The sequence below is a fragment of the Camelus ferus genome, chromosome 4 (assembly GCF_009834535.1).
Source record: "Camelus ferus isolate YT-003-E chromosome 4, BCGSAC_Cfer_1.0, whole genome shotgun sequence".
NCBI lineage: Eukaryota > Metazoa > Chordata > Mammalia > Artiodactyla > Camelidae > Camelus > Camelus ferus.
The window spans coordinates 68,763,469-68,779,703 of NC_045699.1; the positions used below are offsets into that span (position 1 = coordinate 68,763,469).

Here is a 16,235-nt window from a genome sequence, read left to right on the forward strand (position 1 = left end):
CCTATAAAAAGGGCGGGGCGCGCGCGTCGCCGCCACTACCCGCTGCGGAGCGAACCGCGAGGAGTGGAGGCCGCCGAGCCCCGTCGGTCTCACAGCACCCTCGGCCCGACGCAGCTACTGCCCTCACCCCCAGGAGCCGGTGAGACGGGGAGTGGGCAACCTTGGGGCGGAAGCGGGGCCGAGGGCGGCTGACCCCTGGCGGGGAGCCGGGCAGCCCCTGAGGCGGGGCGGGACCAGGGCGCGGACAGGTGAGCCGGGTCGGCCTTGCGGCTCGCTGGGTCGAGTCCCGAGCCGGGAGACCCGCCCGCGACCGGCTTACTTTGCGTGGGCTGCGGAGGAGCCGCGGGGCCGAGTCTGGGCGCTGGCGGCTGGAATGTCATTGACTGGGCGGAGGGGGCGGCGAGGCCGCCGAGTCCGTCCCTGCACCCACCCGCAGCCTAGCTGCGGCCCCGCCCTGCCCCATCCGGCTGCAGCAGGTGGGGCGGGGGCTTCCTGGTCCGGATCGTTTCCCTGTACCCCACCCGGCAGAGCGCTCCCCCCACCGCCCCCAATCCCTTCCCTCGATGGGGAGCGACTTCTGCAGCTTCGTTTCCAAATCCCCACCAGCAATGACGGCCCAACCTTTGAAAGAGGAAAAACTGAGAGTAAACGGCTCTTTGACTTTAATTTCATCCTGTGTGGCGATTCTTGGCCTTCTCTAGACGCAGAAGGGTCCGAGACTGGCCATCTTCCCTTTCTTCCCTTGTAATAAACGTTTCTTCCCTACCCAAGTGTGATTTGCGTGTAAATAACAGGTAGATGCAGAGCCTTGCTTTATATGAGACCCAGATCAGAATTTTAATAGTAAGTTTTTTTGGTTTTGTCCTGAGACCGAGTCTTTTGAATCGAGGACGGTATATTATTTGTCAAAAATTGTACAGCCATGCTGGTGTTGAATGATAGATCAGCCTTTTGTTTGAAAGCCATTCCTGCGAGTGGATTTCTTTGCTTCCCAAATAAAATTGCTTTTAAAGGTCTCTTTGATGTACTGGGTTAAAATGTATTTTAAACAAAGGGCTTGTTAAGGTTAAAGGATGAATATGTTTTCAATTAAAAGCTTGAGTAGCCCAACAAGCTGGGTTGAAATGATGCTTGAATTGCTGCAGCACCTTGTCAAATCTCTTTTATATAATAGGTCCTAAACTATACAGGCCCTTTGTTCTGTCTTCATCATGGTGTTTTAGAAAAATTTAACCATGATGGCTGTTAGGGAAGAACAGAAGAGAGACCATATGAAATATTTTCATGATATGTTGAGAAATTGCGTCGTCATAGCAATTGGACTTAACTAAAACAGAATGTATCAAAGATGGAAGGGTGGGGGTGTCTTGCAGTCAGGAAACAGAAGATCTTAAGAATAGCAGTGGGAACACTCAGCTGTATGAAGCCGTTGAGCCAAGGTTCCAGCTCATCAAACTAGACATGTCTTTTCCCTTTTGTTGCAGCTAATGTCAGATTTTGAAAGGTCAAACTGAAATCCAAGTTTTAAAAAATGTACTGCAGGAAAATAAAAATGTGCTACAGTAAGAGCCTCTGTGCAAGAAATTAACAATAAGCCTCTTTTAGTAACTGGGCCAGTATTACTCAAAGGGACCCTCAAAGTGTGTTAGCTGTTATCCAGAGACCTAGATGGAGAGCCGAGACTCAGAAGGAAGATTCTCTCTCTGCTGGACAGGTGTGAGGTAAACCATCAGCTTGGTAACATTCTCGGATATGTTTTTGGTCTTTGGCACTGTGTTTGTAGTAATCTAATAATTAGAGAAATCTGATATGTCACAGGCTCACAATATGAGCTTGTCAAGCAATCTGATGAACAGGTTTAGGTGAGGAGAGCTGCTTTTTAAGTATATCTTTTGGTTCCCTGGGTTAGAATTTTCTCCACTTTTCCTTTACCTGCCTTCATTTCGGGAGGGGCCGACTGCAGATGCTGAGAAGTGGATGTCAGGAATAGTCCACAGTCCTGTCATTGCTGAACTGCACTGAGGACAGTCAGTGGGCACAGGGCCGGCCTTGTAATCAATCCCCCATGGGCTGTGCAAGGACTCTGCTGGTCATGCAGTGGGTCTGCTGCAGCCCTTCAGCTGTGGTCGAGTAGGTAGAAGAATGCAAGGCCCTGATGGCAAGTGCTGACTCCAGGAATGCAGAGGAGGCAGGCGTAGCTGATCACTTGGGGCCGGCGGACTGGAGCAAGCTGTGCTTGCACCTCCCTTCCCCCTCTTTTGCATATTCCTCCTGTACTGGTTTTGAACAGGAAATAGTCCCAGTAAACTAGGCCCAAGTCAGATCTTTGTAGCTTGAGTTCTTTCTGGTTTCTGATGACTTAATGAAATTATGCAATTTTATTCCTGAATGGAAGAGGATACAGAAGTCATCTAGTCCTGGGACTCTTAGTTAATTTATCAGAATGTGGGTTGGGGATGGCATGTTTAATGTTAAAAAGTATATTCAGTATTATTTGAAAAGTGGAGAAACAGACCCAGAACAGGGTAGGACTTGGCCCAGACAGCACATCTAGATAGTTAAGAACCGCTAAGACTAGAGAACCTTGGTTCTCTGTACATGTTGAATCCCTAGTGGATTTAGAAGCTCTGTGGAATGAGAAAAGTGCCGGGAAAATATCTGAAATTTGATTTTTATCAGTGTTCATGTATTTTTAAGGATCTCTTTTCTTCATTTTGAAATCGTTTTGTTCAGTTTGCCCTTAGAAGCTTGTTATCTTGCTCTTCCCCTTCCTCTGTAGACGCCACATTCCTCCATCATGTTGTCATCGTTTCGTAAACGCAGAGTCCAGGTATTTGACCAGCATGCAGGAAATGTGTTGCCTTTTTGGTTTTGCCTGGCTTGCAGTGAAGACACATATGTGTCAAAGAGGTTGAATGATCCAAAGAGAGGGGGAAAAACCTGCCTGCATGATCTTTCTCTTAAGGAAATTGGTTAAGGTTTGTTTTGGGTTTTCTTTTTTTTTTTTTTTTTTTGGTATTCCATGAGCAAAAGTCATAGCAGATTTATTCTAAAATTTCCAAAGCCTCCTGTTTTTTTACCTTCCTCTCTTTAAGGCATGAACACATTAATTTCTTAGCACCCTACTGGTTTTGCATGTAGTGTTTGCTAATTTTTTTTATTCATGGTTACTTGGTTCTTAAGAACCAAGGGACTGAACGCATTATCTTAGGTATATGGAAAATAATCTTAAAACATGTAAAAATAGTACATTTCAGTGTGACAAACATTGTAAACTTGGGTTTGTTTCCTGTTCCCATGGACTTATTTTTCCTGCCACAATCACAGTAATGAAATGGAGCTTGCATTTTCTTGTTTAAAAAAAAATGCTCACTATATATGTTTTTATTTGTGTACAGTTTTTGAGTGTTTACTAAATTGGGCTTTTTTTCAAAAAGAAAAATGCTTAAAATTAAATGTTTCAATATCCATAAGAAGAAATAAAAACTTTGCAAGTTTCCAGTGATTATGGGTGATAAATCCAAGGCAAGCCCTTTTATAAATCAGACTGGTTAATTATTTAAACAAGGTTTATAAAAACGGGCACATTATAACTTTTTCCTGTTTTGAATCTCAGTAACAGTGTTTTGCACTTAAATACCTCTCATCTGAATTTTACAGGTTGAAAGGTAAGTAGCAGCAAGGTAGTGTTTGGGAGGCATTCAGAAGTAAGTTTTCTCAGCCTTGCTTGGCGTTTCTAGATTTTGATGCAATGCAGTATGAATCTTTTGCTTTCTTAAAGCTAACCCTGCTCACCTCTGCAGAATCCCACTAACAAGTCGAAAAGAATTAATTGGTTTGAAGGCTGATGCGCAGCTCTACAATCCTGATTGGAATGTGGTTTTAGCAAAAATATGTGGGGTTTTTCTATGGTTAAAATTCTTAATTTATGTATTTACCTCTCTGCTTACCATCAGGTTTACCACTAAAATCTGCAGCTGAGCTGGTTTTGAGTTAATTTACTTAACCCGAGAATCATTTGGTATAAAATTTTATGGGCGCTAACCAATTTTTTGGAGGTTTGTTCTAGGAGAGCTCTTCTGCATCCATGGATGTAGTTCTCATGCTTTGGAAATGTAAAATTTGCTAGCTTTCTAAGCCAGGGGAAAAGGGCATTGTTGGTCTTGCACCTTTGGGCTCTGACTAAGCAATAAAAACAACACTGATGAATGGTCCCTCTGACCTTCGGCTCTGGGTGATGTTTATGAATTTTTCCATGGGGCTAAATGCTCTCTTCATCCTGTCAGTCCCTAAAAGCCCTTTTCCTGCAAAACAATATGTCTGGGGTCCTGCCTGAGATCTGAATTCGTCGTGCAATGTTCCAAAGGCCCTTTCCATCCCGCACATTCTGCTCGCCAAGATGTCGGCACTCCCAGTGCTTTGTTTCCAAACAGGGACTCTTCTCACCTTGGTGACAATTTTATTCTCTTCTGAGTTTCCATAGAGAAATTCTGATTACCAGATCCTTCCACTCTCCAAGATCTGCGTGAGGGTGTCCTAAGCTACTCATTGCAGGTGCCAGTTCTCACTGCAGTTTGCTGAGTTCAAAGCCTTTGACCTTTGGTTTGAAAGTATTTGTATCTGCCGACTTTTCTGTTGCTTAACAGTGTCCTTCCCACCCACGGCCTCTCCCCACCCTCCCTTGCACAGTGGTCATATAGCTTCTGCAGTTAGGTTAAGGCTTTCAAAAATTCCCTAAGTACTAAGAACTGCCTCAAACAGCTGTCTGTTTGTGGTCGTCAAGAAGGCAAAGATATTAACCAATGGCTGACTTCTTTTGTAGGAATCATTTTCAGTTGATAATTTGTGTAAGTTTATGTTGAATATGAGGAGTCATTCTCATGCATGTTAGGCCTTTGGATTAACTAGAACTTTTTAGCCAAGATTCGTATCTTTAGACCCCCCTCTTTCTTCCCAGAGATCTAACAGTATTGTAAGAATGCTGACAAGTTCTTTTTATTTATTACAATAGAGGACATAGTTGTAATTCCTGTTTTATCCCCTGAGCTCAATTCACATTACTTGCTGAATGATGCAGCTAACAGTTTGCTGCATTGCAGCATTTCTAAATAGCCAGTCTTCTCTAATATTTGCCAAAATATGACCTTTTTTCCTTCAGTTACCTTAAATGGGAAGCTGTCCTTAAACAGAGAATACATTCAGCCCTTCATTTCCCCTCCTTCATTAACCACAAACGTAGACTTGATTGACAAAATCAGAGTCAATCTGCAGCTTTGAGATAAGCAGTCAGTTGACTGCAGTCCTGGAATTCGGCTCCTGTGCGGTTTTCAGGCAATTACTAGAACAGATAGAAGGTGGTATGGTGGGAGATGATTTTTTAAGGATGGTTTCCCAGAGTCTCCCTTTCTAGCTCTCAGAAGGTGTTAATCCCATTAAGGCTGGGAACAGTCTCTGTGGAGTGTGAGCCTTATCAGTCAGCTGCATGTTTCTGGCCTGAGGTGGAGTTCTTGCAGTGTCCAGCAGCCTCAGCGAACAGGGTGCACACAGGCAGAGTCCAGAAAATTCCACTTAACTCTCAGAGTTTTGGGTGAGAGGTTGTAGCACCATTGGGGGGCACTAATTCTTTGGTGATACAACATTTTTTTTTCCTGTGTTTAATGTAGTCTCTGGAAATGATCCTTTTAGGAGCAAAAAGAAACTGAACCTTGTATAGAGACAGCTCCCTATCAGGCTAAGGGGTGGAGGGGACTGCTGTTAACCTATAATCTTCGGTGACTGTGATCACGCAGATAACTCTGAGTGCCCACAGCAGTGGGAGAGCACTGATGACTTTCAGATCCCCAGCTCTCCAAAGACAGCCAGTTGTGACTTGGCAGAGCTCCCACCTACTGACGTCAGCTGATCTACTGCAGGAAAGAAAAGTCCATTATTGCCTGACCAGAGCACTTGGTATAGAATTGACTCGTTCTACTTCACTGGGGTGACAAAGAGGGCCTTTTAGGTTGGTTAATTTCAGCAGGGCCTCGCTGGACTGTCTCTCTGGATTGGTAGGGTCAAATCAGCAAGCTGAACCCAAGCAGGGGGGCTTGCTCAGGTGGAACCTTTGCAGCATTTTGCTGGGAATTATTTTTTCATCATAAAGGGCTGCTTCCAAATATGATTGTTCAGAGATTTCCATAGCAGCTAAAGGAAATGCAGTGAATCCTGTGATGTGGGGAGGCAGGATAAACACCATAGACATTAATCTCAAGACTGAGACATCTTGCAGAAACTCATGTACAGTTGAGCTGTTGTTACATGCATAAAATTTTACAAGCAAGCAAATTAGATACATAATTTCCTGCGGTTTTTCCATTTTAGCTGTTTCCTGGGGGATGAAAACAGAAAGTATATAAATTATTCTTAGCCCTAATTGTTTACTAACTTAAATCAAAATTAATATTTTGTAAGATTGAGTCTTTTTTTTTATGATTAATATATCCTCTTCTCCTTTTTTTTCCATCCAAAGTGGGATTGGAAAAGATAAGAGGTGGTAAAAGGAATTAGTAAATAACTGAACAGCCTTGAGTAAAGAGTGTGTCAGCTCTGATCATGTTAAGAATCACTGGTTCTAGCGTGCTGGTCTAGGAACCAGAGCATCCTGGGTCACCCTAGCTCTACAACTTGCTTCTTAGATGACCTTTTGTCTCCTAACCATTTAATGAAGTGACAGCAGTTTCTCTATTTCCAAGTTCAGAGTATAACTCTAAATATGTGCTGAGTTCTATGATCAGAGATTAAGAGTGAGATAAGGTGTTGTTGTTGTTGTTGTTGTTGTTGTTGTTGTTGTTGTTGTTGGGCGGAGGTAATTAGGTTTGTTTATTTTATTATTTCTTAGTGGAGGTCCCAGGGATTGAACCCAGGACCTCGTGCATGCTAAGCAGACACTCTACCACTGAGCTATACCCTCCCCCAAGATAAGGTCTTTTAAAAAAAATTCCTTAGTATCTCTTAAGTTCCCTAAAGAACTTATAAAAATGCAGAGAGAAAACCATAGTTACATGGCAGAGTGGTGTGATGGTGCTCTCAGAGGGGCACAGAGGAAGTGAGGGCTTCTGATACAGAACTTCAGAGAGGAAAAGGTAGTTTGCTTTAGACTTTGAGGGGTTGATTGGTGTTAAACGGTCGAGTTGGAGTGGAGAAGATGACGTTCCTCCCAGTGGGAAATTTCTGATCTGGGAAGTGGACCTGCCCAGGGCCCATAACTTGGAGTTGGTGAGGGGGTTTGATGGGAGATAGGCCTGGAGCAGATAACGCAGGTGCATGAGCGAATCCTGTTTACATTCTAGCAAATGTGGCCGGAGATGGTAATGATCCTTGTCAAGATCCTTGTCAGAAGCCAGCCTGCTCCCTAAGAGGCTGGTATACCAGAGCGGCAGTTCCACTGGAACCGCCCGGTTGTGAGCAGACATGCAGTTTGTCAAGGTCACCCTCGGTTTTTGGTTTTAAGAATAGAAAATATGTTTTCAGACCCAGATATCTACTGACGATATAAAACCTCAATTTCCCCCAAGGTCCCACCCAGCCAGAGTGAAAAGAGGAGCTCCCCTGCTGTGTGGGCACCCGAGATGAGTCACTCAGGTTCGAGCTCTAGGCTGACACCTCGTTGTGTGGCTTCAGTCAGGACATTCTGTGTTTGCTGTTCTGGTCACAAATCCAGCTGTTCCCCAGGTAGAATTCCAGTTGGGCAGTATGGAAAATGAAACTGGGGCGGGTGACTGAGCTCTCTCTCCACTCTTTACAAGCGCTCGCAGGACAGCTGCAGAGTAGTGGCACCACTCAGCGTGCACTCGGGCATTGATTCAACACACGTTTCTTAATGACCTCTGTCTGCTGGAAATCGGGGTTACAGCAACAAAGATTAGGTTGTCCAGTCTGATTATACCGTGGGAAGTAGATGCAAGTGCTTTAAGTCTATGGAAGAGTGAATGAACCTGAGGAGGGAGGGAGGGAGCAGTGAGCACACCTTGGTGTGATCTGCACGCAGCATCCCGCAGCTTACTCTTCCTCGTTTCAGCGGATACTGAGCTATAGATGGGAGTTATCTGGACAGAGAAGAGACAGAACATTCTAGGCAAAGGAGACCTGAGCAGATGGCTTGGAGTCTTTAAAGAGAATCATGTGTTTGGGAGGAAAAAGAGTTATTTGTATGTGGGAAAAGGGGAGGGGGCATGGGAGAGACATCACTCGGGTGTGTTGGGCCAGACTGGAAGGTCCAGAAAGAGGTGGATTCTTTCTTCTCAGAAGGGAGCCATGAAAGGTTTGAAGCGTGGGAATGGCATGGCAGAAAATATGTTTCTTTTCATAGTCAAACAGGTAAATAAATTAGACTTTGTGGGAGAAAAATAATACAACAAAATAACTGGCAGAGAGGAATTTGGAAGGAATGGTGATACAGCCTAAGTCACCTCATGTTCTCTTCCCTAGGAAGACGGTCTCTTCATAGAAAGATGGTCCTCAGAGTTGATCAAGTGCAGACAATGCTTTTCTTGACACCCCCTGGAGCTGCTTTAATCTCTGAAGAGCTGGAAACTTTGCCCAGATCTCAGCAGTGTTGTTTACCTCACAGCTGGATGGGGGCGGGGAGTAGGGGGCACTCACTGACCTCCATGCCTAATTTAGCCTGCTTATCTGTTCCATGAGCTGGGCCAGGCGGACAGGACAATGGGAAGAGCTCTCAAATGTTTCCCGGCCAACATAACTTTTATGTCTTTATAAATTATAGAACAATAGCCGGAGAGATTGAAAAGCTTGTCAAACTGGTTTCTTTTTTTTTTACCCAGTCACAGACTCTTCTCTGTAGAATATAATTTTTTTTGTATAGTCGATTTACAGTGTTGTGTGAGTCTCTGATGCACAGCATGGTGATTTAGTTATACACACATGTATGTTCTTTTTATAATTCTTTTTCATTGTAGGTTACTACAAGCTATTGAATATAGTTCCCTGTGCTATAGACCTTGTTGTTTATGTAGGATGTAATTTTAAAGTGAGAAGGGTCTTGAGACCATCTCATTATCACCTGCCATTTTTAGTCATTCTAGGAAATTGAGGCACAAAGAGGGAAGGTGGCTTGTACTTGTACAAGGTCATGTGTCACTGATAAATTTAGATGTTCTTTGTCATTCATCTGTACCAATTGTCCTTCCTTGGTTAGAGGGTAAAAATGGCTTATTTCTGATGAAAGCAGGAGGCATATTCTGGGTTTCTCCCATAAATAGGTCAGATTTTCTTTTTGACATTCAAGTTTTGACGTTAAATCTGAGAGTTTAAAGCTGGGGTAGATTGAGTGCTATGGGAAGTACCACCTACTCAGCCCGCATGTGTGGTTATCTGGAGCACGTAGGAGTGAAAGGAGGAGAAATCTTTCACCACACCTTTTTATTTTAACCACACCTTTTTTTAAAAATTAAGATTTTCTTTTAATTTTGTGCATTCATATGAAACAAAGCCTGTTCATTGCCCAGGCTCGCTGATAGCCTGAACAAGACTTGTAGGATTGAGTTTTGGGGGTAACTGAGAAATTAGACTTTAGGTAAATTTTCTTGGTTTTTGATATTAAAGACTTGGTTACTTTATAATATCCCCTTTTCTTTATTTAATAACAGACTGAGATCTAGAAAGATAGGAAAGCTTAACTGAGTAGGAGTAAATGCTTTATCATCTCCACACCGTGAAATGCTCAGACCAGAGGAAAGGACTTTTGAATGGATTTCTCAGGAATTCTTAGAGTTCCAGAGTTGGCATTTCCTTTGAATTCTCAAAGCCCTTGTAGAATTTACAGCATAAACCATAGTTCTCCCCTTTACATTTTTTGCTTGGTTTCATCACCATTTTGGTGAAGCATCCTCTGAGGGACCCATGGGACAGGTGCTTGGGGGAGTAGATAGCCATTTTCAACAAAGGAGTGGGATCTGGGCTTCACTGTTAGATCCTAAGAAAGGGCCATTTTCAGTTCACTTGTCTGCTTGGGCTGCCTGATAATTCTCTCTCTCTCCTTCCAAGAGGCTGATTCCATTCAGTCTGTTTTTGGTGTGGTGCTTATCTCAGGGCTTTCTGTCTTTTCAGAAGATGGACCCAAGCGGGGTCAAGGTGCTGGAAACAGCAGAGGACATCCAGGAGAGACGGCAGCAAGTCCTCGATAGATACCACCGCTTCAAGGAGCTCTCGACCCTTAGGCGCCAGAAGCTCGAAGATTCCTACCGATTCCAGTTTTTCCAAAGAGATGCTGAGGAGCTGGAGAAATGGATTCAGGAGAAACTTCAGATTGCGTCTGATGAGAATTACAAAGACCCAACCAACCTGCAGGTGTGTCTGAGAAGCCTGCCAAGACTCTAGAGCTCAGATGTTTTTGCCCAGAAGTCAGACAAAGAAAGATATTTAATTATGACCTTGAGAGATTGAGCAGCAGGAAGAATGTAGATCAGACATAAGGAAGAACTGACTTACTCTTCTGAAAAACCCTTAGTGATTGCATTCCTGAGGGTGAATGTGGAATCCTGCAGGTTTTAATTTGTATTTTGTAGATGCTTTAAGCTTGTGGTTCTCAAACCACTGCCTTGTGACTATCAGTGATCCTTCAGCATTTTTCAGGGAAGGTCTGGGTTGATCTCTTGGAATATGTGTTTTGGAGAAAGGCATGTAACTAACAGTATTGCTGGTAAAAATTTATAAAGGTGTTATTATTTATTTTAGAGAAGGTAATTAGGTTTATTTGTTTTTAATGGAGGTACTGAGGATTAAACCCAGGACCTCATGCATACTAAACACCACTCTACCACTGAAGCTATACCCCCTTTCCTATAAAGCTGTTTAAAAAAAATTGGTTTTGGTGAAAGGCATTTTTAGCAAGTAGAATAGGGGTTGTGCCCATGGTTCTTTTACTTCGCCAAAGGTCATCTGAAAAAACAAAATCATAAATGCTGATTTAGGTACAGCCCTGCCCAGCTCCACATGTGATTAAAAAGAGGTATTGAGAAATGGAATATATCAAATCCATCAAAGAGTGCAGCTTCTAAAGCAAGCTAAGAAAAGTGTCATATCATGAATGAACATGAATTAGTCAGGGGTAAACAACACACTAAGAAAGCACTCATTATGGTTCTGTATTTCTAGAAGGGATTGGATGTCCATAAAGGCTAATTTCCAGAGAGACAAGAAAAAAGGATATATTGTAGCATCTTGCTATCTGTAGGGGTGGGGGTCCTCGGTGGCCAAGCTTTCAGATACAGTCGGAGCATTGGAGTAATTGAACTGGTCTGGATGGGTGGGATGCTGACTGAGGTGTCCACAGTTAGAGGGAGCGGGAGTCCGGAGGAGAAGAGTAATGGGGGCCAGGGGGACAGGATGATGAGTGCTCAGGTGCGACTGTGGCTCACTTCGTGATCACCAACAGGGCAAGCTGCAGAAGCATCAAGCCTTTGAAGCCGAAGTGCAGGCCAACTCGGGGGCCATTGTGAAGCTGGATGAAACTGGAAACCTGATGATCTCAGAAGGTCATTTTGCATCTGAAACCATCAGGGTGAGTAAGACTAGTGCTGGGTGTGGATGGCCTTCATCTGTCTGGTTGGTAGAGGATTGTGGATTAATGCTTACCTGTAAATTTGGGTTCCTAAAAAGATAGATTTTTCTAGCTTTTTAAAAGAATTCGTGAAGTCTCCTAATGGAGTTACCCAGATCTTGCCTTTGTAATATGGTGATTCAGTATGAATATGAACAAGTGTCTATACAGTCAGTGAGGAAATTAATGTTCTTTTTGTAGAACAAGTTAAGATGCAGTTATACTTTAAAGAAAATTGTATATATTCAGTTTAACATTTTTAGGTGGTAATTGGATGGGAGAGCATATTACTGAAATTAGTGAATTTAGGGATTAAGATAAATAGGATTAATCACAGACACTGTGAAAAAAAAACACTCTGTCAGAAACTTGCTCTCTGGGTCTCAGTGTCTTGCCCTGGGAGGGTTTGCCGAGGTCTGGTCAACAGGCCACTTAAAGGACCAGCTGTAAGGAATGACTTGTGGCACGTGTTGGTTGGTGACCAGGCTTTTTGGTCTGGCTTGTTTTGTACCATTCACTGGGGTTGAGGCAATAATTGGTCTTTCTCTGTTTGTTTAACATTTCCAATACCAAGGTATTAGGGAAAACAAGCCTCTTTAGAATAAGGTCTGCACACTTAGTTTCTCACGACTGAATGCTCTTATCTGTCTTTGTGTTTTGTTCTTTATCACCCAAAGTCATGTTCCATTGAAGGACCAGCCTTTTCAGTCCTTGACCTGTCAAGGCAGTCCTAAAGATTGAGATGTAGGCCACATTTGAAGCCCCAGCTAGAAATGTTTCATCCTCCCTGTTCCTGAAACCCACAGTGGGGGTTTCATTGCCTTAGGATCTGGTCTAGTGGTTTTCAGCAGTAGATACTTGTCTCTCTTTTGCTCTAATATACGCTGCAGTCTTACACTGAAGTCTTACAGTTAGCCCTAAGCTTATTATTAATAATAAACTATTACTAGTAATGATTGTAAATAGGAAATAAAATTAAATTCTAAATGCCATATGACTATTTCATTCAACCCATTTGGGCAATGTACTATGTCTCTGCAATTAAATACAAATACATATCTGCCCATTTCCCCACTAATTTGTGTACAGTCCTAACTGTAAATCAGCCAGAGTGAATGGGGCTGCTCTGTACTCGTATAACCAGTTACAGATGGGGAACATGAGAAATGGATCAAGTGTTTGGCTTTAGTCATTAATCTGGGGGAAGGAGACCCAAAGCTCACTTCATTCAGGTGTGTTAGTCCGTCCCCTCTCCCTGTTTAGAGGTCTTATTAAAACAACATTTAAAAGCACTGTTAGCTGCCATTTGTTGAGAAGCTGTTAGTAGCTATTTATGTGCAGACACTTAGCTAGGACTTTTGCATATGTTATCTCTGATCTTCACAAGAAGCTGGCAGGGTAGCCACAGGGTAGAAACTGAGGCTCAGAGAAGTTTGAGTTACTTGTCCAGATTCCCCCAGCCGGTGGGTGACAGAACCAGCATTTCAGTCTCCTCCTTTCTTTCTCCAGTCACAACTCTTTGCTTTCTTTTTCCCACTCGTTTTTTATTCCTATCAGCTTCCTTAATCCCCCACCCCCAACTGCTTCCCTGAAAGCTGCTTGCACAGGCCCCTGTTGAGAAATCCACCCGAGTCAGCCAGGAGTTCTCCTCCACCCTGTCAGCTCTCAGCGTGTGTCGTAGGCATCTGCCTCCCCGCCCCCCACGCTCCCAGACAGTAGTGAGCTTGTGAAACTGGACTCTGTCGAACCTGCAGTACTGACGAGATGAGACATCCCAGGAGTGGGAAAGTTGTTCTGGTGCTAGAACAGGCCTTGCCCTGATTCTTCATTTAGGGCGTGGAAATGAAATTTGTGAGTAGCTGACGGCTGACTCGCAGGTGGGGTTTTTCCTGACCCCTCTGTGGCCCCATTTTAACTCGAACAGAGGACTCTAATTTAATCTCTACTTTTGTGCTCACAGGTCCCACGATCATCCTGGCCTGGTAATTTATCTGGCCCGGTAACTCAGTAGCGTAGTTTGGCAGGCAGCATTCACACAGAGGAAGCTGGGTCAGGTGGGAGGACTGTTTGTGTGTCCTGGATAACCTGTCTGTCACTGGTTTAGACTTTCACACCGTACCGGACGGCGTGGCGCCCCATAGTCACCGCCACCCACATTGGCTCCCACATCCGAGTAGGTGGAGTACTGACTTGCCATTGGTTGCCTTTTCCCCTTTACCTTGGAATGCCTTTCACTTCCTTCTCAGTGGTGGACTCCAGCTTTAGCCATCAGTGATGGAAGTGATTGTACTGGTGGAAGTGAACTGTGTGAGAATTTATTTTCCCTGACTACTTCCTCCTTTCAAATGAACCATCCTTACCTGTTTCTAAGAGAATCCACCCATGTTGACTATCCTGTGACTTTCAAGTTTTTAGTTTGCTGGGAGTGGCATCTCAACAATGGGTGGATCCCAAATGTCTCTTCTGGTAGTGTTTGTGTTTGTGTGACTTAACTCTCTCAGTGTTATACAGAAACTCCCAGTATCTTGGGTAGACACAATCAACATTGAGATTTGGTTAGAATGCCAGAATGCCATTGCCAAAGCTTTAATTGATGACAGTTACCCCGAGTTATTGACAAGTCCTTACTAGGACGGTGCTTTGAGAACCCAAAATGCTGGGAAGTGACTATGTTTGGGCCTGCGGCCGTCACCTGGGTGAAGTTTGATTATAAACCTCACTTGAGATGTACCACGAACTGTGTCTTGTCATGGAAGCTCCAAAAGTTCTGCCAAGAATTTCTTTGATAGCTGATTTTGCTTCAGGACCCCCTTTTTTGTTAACCTTTATACCAAGGTTTTCCTATTTACTTATACCTTATAATTACTTTACAGTTACGGTCCTCCTGCAGGACTGCTTGTGTTGTTTTTTCCCCTTCACCTCCATGAATTCAGGATACATCCTCTGGTGATTTCTGCTGTGGTTTCATGTTAATTCCTCATCTTTCCTTCCCCAGTAGTTTTCTGACCTAGGAATCCCACTTCAGTAATTTAATAATTAATAATAACTAAAAACATTATGTAAATGCTGACAAGTAATACGATATCAATAATAATTGAAAATTAGAAAATAGTAATAAATTCCATTGGAGTAAGCTAGAATACATCTACCCACAAAAGGTCAGTTACTTTAATAAGACCTACCAATCCTCCGTGTAGTATATGCATTTTCCTCTTCTCGGTTAAATTTACAGTTTCCCCTCAGAGTAGGGATTCGTTTTAAAAAGACTTGTTCAGAGCTCTGTGAGGTTTCTGACTTGTTGGAACTCCTTGGAGGAGCCAGATCTGGCAGAAATGGTTGTAACCTGTAGGATTGGGCTCTTTAACCTCCAGACTCGTTTGATGGAGCTGCACCGCCAGTGGGAATTACTTCTGGAGAAGATGCGGGAGAAGGGAGTCAAGCTGCTGCAGGCCCAGAAGTTGGTGCAGTACTTACGAGAATGTGAGGACGTGATGGACTGGATCAATGATAAGGTACGCTGGGGAGGGCAGGTGTGCTCGGCAGGCCTTACTGAAAGGAAAGAGCCTCCTCCACGTCTCTGGCCAAGAGGGCGTGAGCAGCAGGTGCAGCCAGTTTAAGCAAAGGCGTGAGGGTAGTGGGATAGCCGCATCTCTGGCTGCTCTCTGGCCGTGTTCCCCTCTGTAATTCTGAAACTTGGAGCCTCCGAGCCAGAAGTGCCATGGGCTCAACCCCATACCTGGGAGAGGAACACACAGAAAACCATGTCTGCTAAAGCTGCTGTGGCCCCTCCCACTGCTCACAGCGTGATGAGTTTCTGGGAGCCTTTGTTACCAAGTGTTTCTCAGTGACTGGATCTGTGGTGGTCCCTGAATAGGAAGCAATTGTGACCTCTGAGGAGCTGGGCCAGGACCTGGAGCATGTGGAGGTTTTACAGAAGAAATTTGAAGAATTTCAAACAGATATGGCTGCCCACGAAGAGCGAGTCAACGAAGTGAACCAGTTTGCCGCCAAGCTCATTCAGGTAAAGAAGAAAGTGCTCTGTGCCTCTCACAGCATCATTGTTAACTTCCTAGTGTTTTCAGAAGAAAAATTTTGATGATCAGGTCCCTGATTTCTGAATGAGTTTTGATAAAGCACATCTAAGAGTTCTGTTTAGATCTGAGTAAGGCAGCAATACTGATCACTCCTAAATTAGAAAATGCTTTTTAGCTTATAGCCATGGGCAGGAAGGACAGAGTTCATTTGATCTGTTTCCTCCACCCACCTTCAGGTGGGGCTTGGTGAGCTTTTATTGGGCTGCTGAAGCTGGGTTTCGGGGTTTCTCAGAAAAGGGTGTGGTGGTAAGAGTGTCTTAGGGTTGGCAGATGTCCATCAATGCCTGATTTTTCCTCCCTTCCTTTTTGAGTCGACATTTCCCTGGGCTCTCGGGGGCCTGGGGAGCCTGTGATGAAAGGCTTTCCACTGGTGGCCCTGGGGCCGTTAAGAGGGAGGTGGGGCCACCCTCCCCTTGGCCCGCACGCATGTGCAATCCTGCAGCGGCTGCTTTATCCTCACCTTCCGCTGCAGGGGTCCCAGTGCTCTGGAGACCTCGAGTAGGAGGAACTAGGGGGTTTTGGCTTCAGGAGAAACTTGATTT

General features: G+C 44.1%; 1 protein-coding gene across 9 annotated transcripts in view; it reads left to right on the forward strand.

Annotated features, from left to right (window-relative positions):
• The window catches only part of SPTAN1 (spectrin alpha, non-erythrocytic 1), a 57,952-nt gene continuing 41,717 nt past the window's right edge, over nt 1-16,235 (forward strand). For 6 of the 9 annotated variants that reach the window (XM_032478549.1, XM_032478555.1, XM_032478550.1 and 3 more), the window contains exons 1-5: nt 1-139; nt 10,108-10,347; nt 11,435-11,560; nt 14,971-15,111; nt 15,474-15,620. In XM_032478549.1, coding sequence (XP_032334440.1) covers nt 10,111-10,347; nt 11,435-11,560; nt 14,971-15,111; nt 15,474-15,620 — 651 coding nt within the window. In that variant the 5' untranslated portion in view covers nt 1-139; nt 10,108-10,110. The remainder of the gene's footprint in view (nt 140-10,107; nt 10,348-11,434; nt 11,561-14,970; nt 15,112-15,473; nt 15,621-16,235) is intronic. The other 3 variants (XM_032478553.1, XM_032478556.1, XM_032478557.1) reach the window with 1 other exon arrangement.